The 12,199-nt window shown below is 41.5% G+C and overlaps 2 protein-coding genes across 2 annotated transcripts in view; one reads left to right on the top strand and one right to left on the bottom strand.

The window, feature by feature from the left end:
* fbxl17 (F-box and leucine-rich repeat protein 17) overlaps positions 1–9,022 on the bottom strand; it is a 256,804-nt gene extending 247,782 nt beyond the window's left edge. The window contains exons 1-6 of the mRNA XM_034091053.2: positions 8,935–9,022; positions 7,208–7,707; positions 6,076–6,456; positions 5,061–5,183; positions 4,578–4,835; positions 4,293–4,424 (exon numbers count right to left, since the gene is read on the bottom strand). Of these exons, the coding sequence (XP_033946944.1) occupies positions 4,293–4,424; positions 4,578–4,835; positions 5,061–5,183; positions 6,076–6,456; positions 7,208–7,687 (1,374 nt within the window). The 5' untranslated portion in view covers positions 7,688–7,707; positions 8,935–9,022. The remainder of the gene's footprint in view (positions 1–4,292; positions 4,425–4,577; positions 4,836–5,060; positions 5,184–6,075; positions 6,457–7,207; positions 7,708–8,934) is intronic.
* A 151-nt stretch (positions 9,023–9,173) lies between these two features.
* On the top strand, positions 9,174–12,014 carry prxl2c (peroxiredoxin like 2C). Its single transcript, XM_034091063.2, has 7 exons — positions 9,174–9,246; positions 9,778–10,093; positions 10,402–10,470; positions 10,614–10,667; positions 10,754–10,859; positions 11,157–11,291; positions 11,391–12,014. Exons 2-7 carry the CDS (start codon positions 9,911–9,913, stop codon positions 11,519–11,521), a joined length of 678 nt encoding a protein of 225 aa, XP_033946954.1. The 5' UTR covers positions 9,174–9,246; positions 9,778–9,910; the 3' UTR covers positions 11,522–12,014.
* The last annotated feature ends 185 nt before the right edge of the window (positions 12,015–12,199 follow it).

The following is a 12,199-nucleotide window of genomic DNA, read 5'->3' as shown; positions in this document are numbered from 1 at the left end:
AAGAAAACACCATTCACTCTGACAGTTCATATTTTCCAGTGTTTCATGAGGGACGTGGTGAAAGCACGGCAGAGAAGCGTCTGATTCTACATGCAGAGTGGTAATTACACCTAAATTGAGGGCACATGGTAATCTATGTTAGGTCATCTCCAATTCCATTTACATTTCCACATTTTGGACTAATTAAAACTGTAAATAATCAGAGCCTGTGTGTGTGTGTGTGTGTGTGTGTGTGTGTGTGTGTGTGTGTGTGTGTGTGTGTGTGTGTGTGTGTGTGTGTGTGTGTGTGTGTGTGTGTGTGTGTGTGTGTGTGTGTGTGTGTGTGAGAATGCGAGAAGGGCAGAGAGAGGGTGTGTAGGCAGACACAATTTCTTTGAGATGAGCCAGTGGAGGAATATTCCCATCACATGCAGGGAAATTAAGTGCACACACTATGATTTTGACAAGACAAGAGAGAAGATAAAGGTTTTTTACGAGAGAAAGGGGAAAAGAGAGTAGAAAAAGTGCTTCCCTAGCAAAAATATTTGCAGATTGCGATGTGTTTAATTGAAAGGAACATCGGAGCAGCGTTACCGACATGGAGGGATGGGTGACAAGAGGTTTTCTCAGAGAACAGCTCGTCCACCAGTTGGTCTATAAAACTGACAGAACTCAGAGTTAAACTTTCAGGGTTGCCTCTCCCCCCCCTACGGCAAATTGAAGTGAGATGAGGATAAGGGGAATTTGCTATTCTCAGAGCCTTTGCCCTTCGAGGTGTTGGAAGAGCACAGAATATGAATGTGGGAGAGAGGAAAAAACACTTCAGAAGATGAAAACAAGCATTGAAAGGCAATGGAGCAATATAACCAGCTCTGGCATAAATACTGGATGATCGCCAATACATTTTTCAAACCTTTATTTAACCAGATTGAAGAGCATTTTGAAGAGAATAAAGAATGCAGGTAGATGTCAAAAAGAGCATGGCTCAGAGACGCTGAAGTCGACCTGCTTTGCACAAAACACACTCTTAGCCTAGGGTTATCTGTAGCCCTGGGCTGATTTGGCCCCCAGCTAACAAGCAATGAAAGATTGTCCCCTGGAACCTACATTTGGAGACACACTAGTCACTCCTGCAGACATTCTCAGCATTTCATTGGCAACTTTCAACAGCCATCTGTTTCAAAAGTCTCCTTAACCTTCATCAACTGTTCACTGACTGCCAAACAAACTGTGCAACATTAGCTTAGTTACTACCAACAATGTCGGTGTGACGATTCCTTAAGGCTTCAAAAGCTTATTCAAGATGTTGCTCCCACCCCCCAAAAAAAAAAGAGAAGTTTAACAATCCACAGAGCTGGATAAGGTCTTAATACAGAGAAGGACCCTCCAGCAAGGAACTCAAACCACAACCACGACAACAAGGAGGCCAGTAGAGAAGAAAAAATGTATGTGGGTGTGCACATGACAAAGAAAAAGGCAGAGGCCGAGCCAAAATACCACACAAGAAACATCCTGCAGCAATTCAATTATTCAATTTTGGAGGAGGAGAAAGATAGAGCAGATCGCAGTGAGTGAAAGGATCATCCTCATCTGTGGTTGATTAGGAGAGACTGGGACAAGATTCCTTATACCACAAAAACAAGCCAGCAGAGAGGAGAGGAGACGAGAGGAGACGAGACGAGAGGAGAGGAGAAGAGAAGAGACGAGAGGAGACGAGAGGAGACGAGAGGAGAGGAAAGGAGAGGAGACGAGACGAGACGAGAGGAGACGAGAAAAGAGGAGACGAGAAGAGAGGAGACGAGAAGAGAGGAGACGAGAAGAGAGGAGACGAGACGAGACGAGAGGAGACGAGAGGAGACGAGAAGAGAGGAGACGAGAGGAGAGGAGCTCTTTAACATGTCTATGCAATTTATAGCACACTAAAAACCAAAAAGCCCATCTCAATCCTGGATCAACTCATGATGAGAATAAAGGTTCAACGCACACAATGATCCCAGGAGTGTTCAAGCTTTGGTTCTTTGCATAAACCTTTCAGTAAGAGCCGTTTCCATGCTGCATCAAACCCTTTTAGTTGGTCTATAAACAGCAGACCCAGAATTAAATAGAATCCTTAAAGTACAAATGGTTGTCACATTCTACATTTTTCATATGCGATACAAAATTGTTATAACTATTACACGTCTAAAAAAAGAAAGATATGAACCCAAATATTTCAGCTTTTGTGCACATTTCTGGATCTAACAGGGCCAAAACATTCAGCCAAACTCATTACAAGTCTGTCATTATCCACAAGGCAAAACAAATGGTTTGTTTTTCTCCTGAGAAAAAGGAGGATGTAACCTTAGATTTGAAGCTGTCACAGAAAATAAATGGCCAGTGTAACAAAAGAAAGGTAAGTTTTGGGTTGTCTTAAATCCTGCCAAACGTAATGACAATTTTAGGCCAAGCTACTAGAGTGCCTACAGATGAGAATTCCCATCTAAGCTCAGCCCACTTCTCTGCACCCTAATGAGAGGACGCTAAAATAACTGCAACGATCCCTCGCTTGAAAAATGACTGTCTGAAATGGATAGTGCTGCGCTGAATGTTATCAGCGGCAATATTAATCTTTCACATGATGGTAATCACTCATTTCAGTTGAGTTGATGAATGGGGTTTTAACAAACTGAGCTATTGTTAACAACTTAATGTGGACTAATTTATCAAGGTCATAATTACTCATGGACAGCAAAGACACATTAGCAGGGAAAAGTGCAGGAGCATTAAAGGAAAGGAAGATCTAAATAAAAAGGAAATAGAAGCAGACATTCCAAATGACTATGAATGTTCACTTTATGTATCATAATTAAACACTTCATGACAAATAAAGTAACATTTGATCATGATTCAGAGGAGTTGAGCACAACTATCTACAAGCTGGCAGGCTGTTTTTAGAAATGTGGAAAACAGTGACATCAAGTGGTAGATTAAAGTAGCATGTCACTTAGTTTCTAACTGCTCTTTTTTTTAAAGAAATATGTTGGGGGAAAGTGAAAAGGCAGTTCTCTCATGCTCATGATGTATAAACAACACCAGCTGTGATAATAATAAGATCAGTCATTACTCTGATTAAAGCATTAGTCAGCAAACACATGTCTGCATCCACATGTTTTCTTATAGATAAACATGTGGGTGGTGTTGATATGTACCAAATATATTCAAGCATTACTACATTTTACAGTGTTTAGTAAGAGAACATCATCCTCTTATTAAACTGCAACTTCGCTAAGGACCTTCAAGTTCTAAGAAGGTCATCATAAAAAAGAGAAATCCTAATGAAAAATAATAATTCTGTATGAAAATGTAGATATTGCCTAGTGAACATCAGGCTGGCAATGCATCAATTGTAAGAAGCCACATTTTCAGGCTGTACTTGTGAATGACACATCGCTGTATCAAACAGTAAGGAATGCAAGAGATAGGGCTCTGACAATATTATAATAACCACTGATCATAGTAGCTACTAGGGATGGGTATCGTTAAGGTTTTAACGGTACTACTACTTGTATCGATACCGTGTGTGTGTGTGTGTGTGTGTGTGTGTGTGTGTGTGTGTGTGTGTGTGTGTGTGTGTGTGTGTGTGTGTGTGTGTGTGTGTGTGTGTGTGTGTGTGTGTGTGTGTGTGTGTGTGTGTGTGTGTGTGTGTGTGTGTGTGTGTGTGTGTGTGTGTGTGTGTGTGTGTGTGTGTGTGTGTGTGTGTGTGTGTGTGTGTGTGTGTGTGTGTGTGTGTGTGTGTGTGTGTGTGTGTGTGCATGTAGCGGCTGCGTGTGTGTAAACTGCGTGTGTGTAAACTGGGAGGAGAGAGATCGAAAATACTAAAAATAATCATCGAAGCATTTTGCAGTCTTTTTGCGTATTAGAAACGGAGTTGGCGACACTAAAACTGCAATATAATGTTTGTGTAGCAATAATACACATGACATATATTTTGTACATGTCTCCAGTACCGATAAAAAGACCGCTAACGTCGGAGCTTAACGGTACCACGGTCTTTAATAATTCAGCCCCGGGGCCTGTTTAATAAAACCGGGGATCGGTACCCATCCCTAGTAGCTACTATAGCATAGGAATGTGAATGAATGAATATATATAGCTCTTATATCAAGTTATATTCAGTAAACACATATATCCGAGTCATTGCTGAGACCATAGCTTCATATTAAATAATTGCCGACTTCATCTTGACACAGACAATGTGGCTCCTGTAAGAGCAGAAACCACGAGGCAAGCAGGGAGAAAAAGCACGCATATGAAACTGAATGTGTGGGACTCACCAGTTTGTTCTCTTGCAGGTAGAGTCTCTGCAGTTTAGGGCAACCTTTAGCCAAGGCCACCATGCCCTCATTCGTGATACTGTAGCACTGACCAAGGTGGATGTCCTTCAGCTCACTGCAGTGCTCTCCAAGCTGAAGGCCAAAAAGGTCACATTACTGAGAATATTTCAAATTAAATAACACATCTTCACCTGAATCACTTTATTGGAGTATTACTTCTTTTTTACGTAAGAGTAAACAGAGCATATGAGGCGGGTGTATTTTCTCGTGTCTCTATATCGATACCTTTTTAAGTGCTTCATCTGTCAGTTTGTCCTGGTTGCCCACATGCACCTTCACCAGCAGAGGGCAGTGTGTGGCCAAGGCCGATAGAGACATGTCTCCTAGCTGCTTGCATCGGTATGCTGTGTACTTCTGCAGGCCTGGGCAGTGTGAGGCCAGGGAGGACACGCCGTGGTCATGGACACCTCTGCAGTCAGAGATGTTAATCTCGGTCACATTCTGCCTTCGTGACGCTATCTTCACCAGGAGATCATCATTTACCTGGGGAACACAAGGAGATGATAAACATAAATAGTGTTAACTATATAGGTTGACAAGACAGCTATCTATCATGTTGGCAAGAAGGTAAGGCCTCTCCTGCTCAATCATCCCAAACCAGATTATGAGCTTAATGTCTAAAATGTAAAATAAGAACAATTGAAAAACTAAGGAATCACTTGTGAATAGAAAGATTGATGACAAAAATGCATCATTCTGTGTGCTTACTTGTTGTAGGCCACTGAGATCGATTTGCTTCCAGAACTGGAAGTCCAAGCAGAGGTCCCTCCAGTACTTACACACCAGAGAGGCACACAGACAGCGCTCCTTCACTGTCAAGTGAGAGAGCACCTGCGAGGAGAAAAAAGAAGATGTATAAACTAATGCTGTCAAAATTATCGCGTTAACGGCGGTAATTAATTTTTTGAATTAATTGCGTTAAAATATTTAAGGGGTATGGCTGGGGTAGGCTACAGCCATACCATGAAATGGCTTAGCCCCACCATGAAAAATGATGTTAAAGTAAGCTAAATAAAGTCCGCCAACTCGCACCGAGTAAATTGCACAGACAGATTGATTTCAGTAGCCACTTGTCTGGAAATACCAAAGACTAGAAACAGTTTTGAAAACCTTTGTCACGTAGTGATCGTCTTCTCAATAGAACATCTTTGATAATGTCTTCTGGCCAATCAGAATCAAGATAACGGCGTGATGTTGTTGCAGGAAGTCCCGACGGATAATACTTTTGCTGTAGTGTAGTACATCTCTATATACATCAATACAACATTACGTGTTGATAGAAATCAACACGTAATGAAATAAGACCCCACGGTTTGATGATTGATAGGTGTGTGGGCTGTCTTTCATTTTGACACACAGAACAATGCTATAATAAACATATGTTAAATGGATATATCCGCCTTCTTTCATTTATCTTTCCATTCCCACAACAATATACATAAAGAAATGGCATATTTTGGACATAGTTCGAATGGTGACTGATTAATCATGATTAATGAATTTTTAAGCTGTGATTAATCTGATTAAAAATTGTAATCGTTTGACAGCCCTAGTATAAACACAAAGACAAATCCATTTAAAATGCACGTTTCCAGTCTAGTAAAAGCTATTCAACAATATTTCAGATAGCGTGGCTAAGTTGTCGTGGTATATTTTCATTTCTCCTAGCACCCAACCAATGGTACATATTCACAAAACACCTATTTCTTTGATGAACTCTGACCTTAAGCAGAATGGAGGAAGGCAGGTGGTTGATACTTGAGTGATCAGTGGCATCAGAACTTCTCGCCTGGCAGTCGTCATAATGCTGCAGGCAGCAGGGGGACGAGTCTGAGCTGTGCGGTAGATCAGCATGAGGACCCAACCCGCTGCAGCCATCAGCAGGTGAGGAGGAAGAGGAGGAGGCAGAGGAAGAAGAAGTGGAGGAGGAGGGGAGTGGACAGATGGGGAGGTGGCAGTGGCCAGTTTCAGAGTTTGAGGCGGCCTCTCCTCCACCTCCTCCCACTCCCCCGTTCTCCAGCACTCCGTCAGGGGCGGCGAAGGCGCAGCGCGGCTGCTTACAGGGGGTGCACCTCTGCACCTCTGAGCACTTCCTCTTACACACCTGCACCCAGAGACACACACAGATCAGCCAGGTGGAACAGTTACTGCAGGCAAGTCAAGGCACATTGAAGTGTAAAGCCTTTAAATACAATTACGGTGTTTAAGAAACTCCCACCACCCACATTATCAAACAATACCAACAGCACCCTATACCTTGGATATTCAATTAGAACAGAATAAAAGAGGATTAAAAAATGTTGTTGCTTTTGGTGCAAAGTTTGAATAGACTTATATACATACTAGTATGAAAAGTTGGGGCACTGGTCAACAAACCCACTGTAGACGATTTATATATTGTAATGCTCATAAGTCACTGCCAGAACAGTTTTTTCGTCTCGTCAAACATATTTTTAACAATTGTTATTTTGTTCATTGTACATGATAGAACTCATCTGGGTGACAGATTGTTTAATTTAAATAGGTAATCAGTCTCCTATGGGCACTTATGTGTAAACTTTCTTAAATGTTCTTGAGTTAAAGCCCTATGAATAATGAGACTCTTTGCACTACTTTTTATTTTGTATTTTGAATTTTTGTATTTCATTATATATGTTGCATTGTTGGGGGAGCTCAGGTCAGAACAATTTCATTGCCATTTCTACACTGTAGCTTTTTGCATATGACAATAAAACGTTTGAATTTGAATCAGCTGTACTGGTAAATCATGGCTGATTCGGCGCTCTGAACTGATGTGGCTCAATGCTGCATCTTCAGCAGCTACAACATGTGGTGCTGTTGGTGCAGCTCCCTACCATCTCAGTGTGGTCACTGGTGCTGCCAGGCACAGGTAGGGGAACGTTCACAGACACCCCAGCGGATCTGAATAGCGCGGGTAGTGGAACCAGTTTGGCAGGAACAGCTGATAAGAGGCTCCTTCCTTGGCCCTCCCAGATAGCCAGCTCCCGCGGAGAAAGCAGGAACTTGGAGCAGTCTTCAGGAGATGTGAGTATTGCGTATCGCTCGGCGAGCTTCGAGGCAGCTGCTGCTCCGCTGCCAACTCCACCCACACCAGGAACACTGATCCCTGTGATGCTGTGACGGCACGCACTGCCGTTGATGCCGGCCTCCAAATGGTCACCTTCGTCGTCAAGACCGCTGCTGTTGCTGTGGACGATGAAGCAGAGCATGCAGGGCAGCTGCAGGAAACAGTTCCTCTTCTTCTTCTTCCTGTGATGCAACTTACGAGTCCTCTTCTTCAGGCGGTAACCATTTTTCGAGAGAAGATGGCCCATATAGATGATTCAAGGAAACTCTAGAACAGACATGATTCAATTCATTAGTAAATCCATGATTTGGGAATATTCTAAGGACCTTGACAATTAAACTAGTGGTATCATTGTTGGTATCATATTTGTGTCTATACAATACATTTGGGGTTTTGTACCAATTATTACGTACTTTGATGCTTTTAGCTCCCTACTTTGAACCTTGTTTGTGTTTCATTTACCCAAACAAAACAAACAAAAAGAACAACACACAACAACATTTAGGATGGTGCAACAAAAAGAGCTGAGGTTTAATCAACCCTTCAATAGTGGTAGAGAAAAAGAGTTGCCTAACAAATCTTAATTATATATTAGCACAAATGTTTGAGTTCATATCACTTGTAAAGGAAGAGCCCTGCATAAAGGTCAAGCTATTCTGCATCACTGTCCTTTGCTAATGTGGCAACAATACAAATGTGCTCTTTGTCTTTTCTCCTAAAGAGGAATTTTGCCGTTGAAGGAATAGAAAACCAAAGTGCGATTATTATTGAAACACTGTAATGATTCCAAATAGTTATATCTGGCATACAACACCGTAGCCTGCTAAACTTCAAAATGAATTTTTGCCCACAATAAAGACTGGATAATTTCACTTCTCGCTTACATTGGAATTAAAAAGAGATCCTTTCCCAACCATGACTAATAATTATGAACTCTCAATCTGAATGTACACAATGACATACAATTAGATTAAAAAGAAGAGAGAGAATGTTATATAGGTAGCCCTATATATAGTGAAAGAGTAGGGCAAATAACAATATCAACAGATGAGGCTCATGAGCACAACGCTTTGAAACCGAGCTGTCGAAACCATCTGACCTATATTACTTGTGTTATGAATACATTACTTGTCACACGTTGATTACGCTGTCTACGTCAGAGTAATAAATAACACATTCGTTATTGTAATGCGATGGTCTAGCAAGGAAGCAGCACCGATGCAACGTCTGGTTGCAGCCGAATGAAAAGATGTAAACATTAAACAGGTGGCCATTTGTTTCTCTGACACAGTCACAAACGTTGTACTTGTTGATTCTGTTTTACTGCGACAGGTTTATGTTCAACATTATCTCCATCATAGCGATACACTCACGGCCCTAGTTTAGAGCAAACACACAGTTACAGTGCTAACCCAGTTGAGCTTTCTGACAGGCTAGCTTGCTCCATCACTGGATGCTAACTTAGCTGTAGCCATAACATGAAACATGTCTCACCACTTCACACGGTGCTCCCTCACTCCGGACGGTGCTCGCATAATACTGCTATGCTGCACAGCCGAGCTGAGTGCTGACAAGTCCGGGCAGTAGAGACGAGGAGGCGAGAGACCCTGCTACAGAACTAGCGTAGTGTTTATCCACAGTGCAGCTCTGGCTTTGCTCCTGCTGCTGCTGGAGGACAACACTTCCGCACCGAGAGGGCAGCGCGAAGGAAGCCGACGAGGCCGATTCGTAATTCGTCATGGAGGCTGGATGAAGGGCCTTGAGGGAGAAGAAAAGCCCAATATGACCCAAGTTGTATAACCGTTTGTGCGTTATCATAGTTTTACGTTTCAGAATATATTTGTTTGCGTTAATGTTTACATTCTTCCCGGACTATAACTATTTTCCTCCATGTGTCATTGTCGACATTAATTTGATCGCATTCTTTCTTATGTTTCAAATTAATTTAAAGTGTATCTTTGTTAGTGTTAGTGAGATAGATAATTATGCCGTATTCAAGTGTCATTAATTGTTATGGAATGGAGCTTATAGCAAAATATGTCATAACAAATTTGAGAATCGTGTCTTTTATACACGGTCCTTGTGTAATAAGACTAATACCATGACAGTATCACGACCAAAAAACACACAAAACAGCATTATAAACAGCAAGTGAATATTTCGATAAAAATGTAATGATGTCACCAGGGTTATCTTGGTTTAGTCTTAAAACGAATTAGCAATAGCATCTAATAATTAAAAAAAATAACATATTAGCAAATGATATAACATGAATATAAACTACTGTTACTTTGCTTTTCACTTTCCCCCTTCTCTTTCTCTCTCTCTCCCACACAGACGCGCGCGCACACACCAACACGCACGCACGCACACATGCAAATTATGGGCGTGAATTTGCAGCCACCAACTCTTCAAGCCTGAACAGCAACTCCCAAAATAGCAATGCTAGTTCGGGAAGCCTCAGGAAAAAATGGCTGAAGCTATTTCACCAATAATTCGACAAGTAACTATAGAAAACAAGGACATTGGGAGCCTTTCTATCGACTATCATCTTGAAGACGTCGAAGATTGTTTAATTTACGACCGGCATGGAGTCTCCTTTCCGTTCAAGAAATTATATCGAGACAGGAAATCGGTGATAATTTTCGTGCGGGTAGGGGAATAACTTTGTTTGGCTTTATTTTGCTGGTGACTCATTGGCTGCACTGCCTCAAGTAAAATCATGAGAGGCTCAAGTTTATGTTGATTGAGCTTCAAAAGGCATCACAGTATATAGGCAACAGTTGAGCATCAGCCTTGCTGGACAGATGCAGCAACAGCTTCCTCTGCTATGAAGGGATGGAGAGCTCATAGGTGAAGACAGGGGGATAAACAGTATTAAGGTGCAAGACCAGAGATTTAAAAAGCAATGTAATATCGCATATCTAGTCTATTTATGTATTACATTTGGTGTCTCTGCAGAATTTCCTGTGCTACAGCTGTAAGGAATATGTGGAGGATTTGAGTAACATACCTAAAGAAGCACTAGAGGTAAGTCCTGATTCACACCTAATCTACTGGAGGCTATTACTTTGTTGCAAACTTGACATACAAATTAGAGTTAATGCCCTATGGTAGCTTGGATGATTATAAGACAATTTCGAAAACTCCACATTGTGTTGCCTTTTTTGCAGGATGCTGCCATTAGACTGGTTGTGATTGGACAGGCTGCTCATCATCACATAGAGGTAATTCATTCAGTGATTTCATGCATATTTACAGTATGCCACACTCATTTATCATGTCATATTGATTTCGTTTGTAATCTCTCTAGCCGTTCTGTTTACTGACCGGGTATCCTTATGAAATATATGTGGACCCCGAGAGGATCATTTATCAAAAGCTGGGGATGAAGAGAGAGGAGAAATGTACAGACACAGGTAATCCAATATATGAGGACATAAACACTGCATATGTTAAGATGTGATTAATATAAATATGTGTGTGTGTGTGTGTGTGTGTGTGTGTGTGTGTGTGTGTGTGTGTGTGTGTGTGTGTGTGTGTGTGTGTGTGTGTGTGTGTGTGTGTGTGTGTGTGTGTGTGTGTGTGTGTGTGTGTGTGTGTGTGTGTGTGTGTGTGTGTGTGTGTGTGTGTGTGTGTGTGTGTGTGTGTGTGTGTGTGTGTGTGTGTGTGTGTGTGTGTGTGTGGGTTGGGTGGATGGGTGTTTATGTTCATAGCCCAACCCAGTCCCCATGTGAAGTCTGGTGTCTTTATGGGGCAAGTGAAGAGTATATGGAGGGCCATGACTAGCCCTGCATTCGACTTCCAGGGTGACCTACATCAACAAGGTGGAGCCATCATCGCAGGACCAGGTAATCCTGACTCTCTCTGTTTCATTGTATTGTACTCAAGGTCTGTCTCTGCCTCAACTACTTTCTTGTTTCCTTGCTCACTCCTTCTTCTCTCTACAGGCTCTCGGGTTCATTTTTCCCATTCTGACATGAACCGCCTGGACCACATGCCCATTAACTGGCTCCTGCAGCTCGCTGGGGTTCAACAGACTCTGGACTTCAGTGATAAGCCAACAATCATTCATGTGTAGCCAGCGGGTCTGCTTGAAAGCATGCTTCATTCTTCATCACTGTTTGGGCATCATCATTTTATAAAACATATTTGTGTCTCAGTTATACTCAGTCTGTTTTTTTTTATCAAGTCTGTACTTCCTCTTCTGCTCTGCCAAAATATTGGATAGGTGAGGTCTGAAACACAAGTCTTCTCTAAAACTCTTGGCTTTATTCAAGATCTTACTAGTATTTCCAGAGCTTCCAATCACATCTCATGTGCTGATGAAGGTGAAAGCCAGTAAATGAACTGAGCACAAGTTGTTCTGCCAATGAAGAACGTAATGTTGTTTGAGAATAAAAGAGCTCATTGTGGTCATTGTTGTAAAGGTTTTGTTCAAATACATAAATTATATTTTTGATTGACTGCATAACAGAGACATTACTATAAAAATATCTACTTTTTCTATTAGGTTACTCTCATCATTTTAAGATGGATGTGTGTGGTAGGCTATTAATAAAACTCTAAAACAATGTGTGCATTTCTGTCAGTGATTACCTTATTACAGAATGTGCTTTTTTTAGACTATCCTCTTGTAAGTGTTCAGAATCACAATACCTTTACTCGTCCCACAGAGGGGATATTTACATTGTTACCGCAACAAATAAAACACTTTTAGATAAAGAGCATGCACATAATATAAAAACATTATTAAGTG

This window comes from Pseudochaenichthys georgianus, chromosome 9, assembly GCF_902827115.2.
Source record: "Pseudochaenichthys georgianus chromosome 9, fPseGeo1.2, whole genome shotgun sequence".
Classification (NCBI taxonomy): domain Eukaryota; kingdom Metazoa; phylum Chordata; class Actinopteri; order Perciformes; family Channichthyidae; genus Pseudochaenichthys; species Pseudochaenichthys georgianus.
Note: the sequence above shows the minus strand (reverse complement) of the source record. Positions and strands in the feature narration are given on the sequence as shown.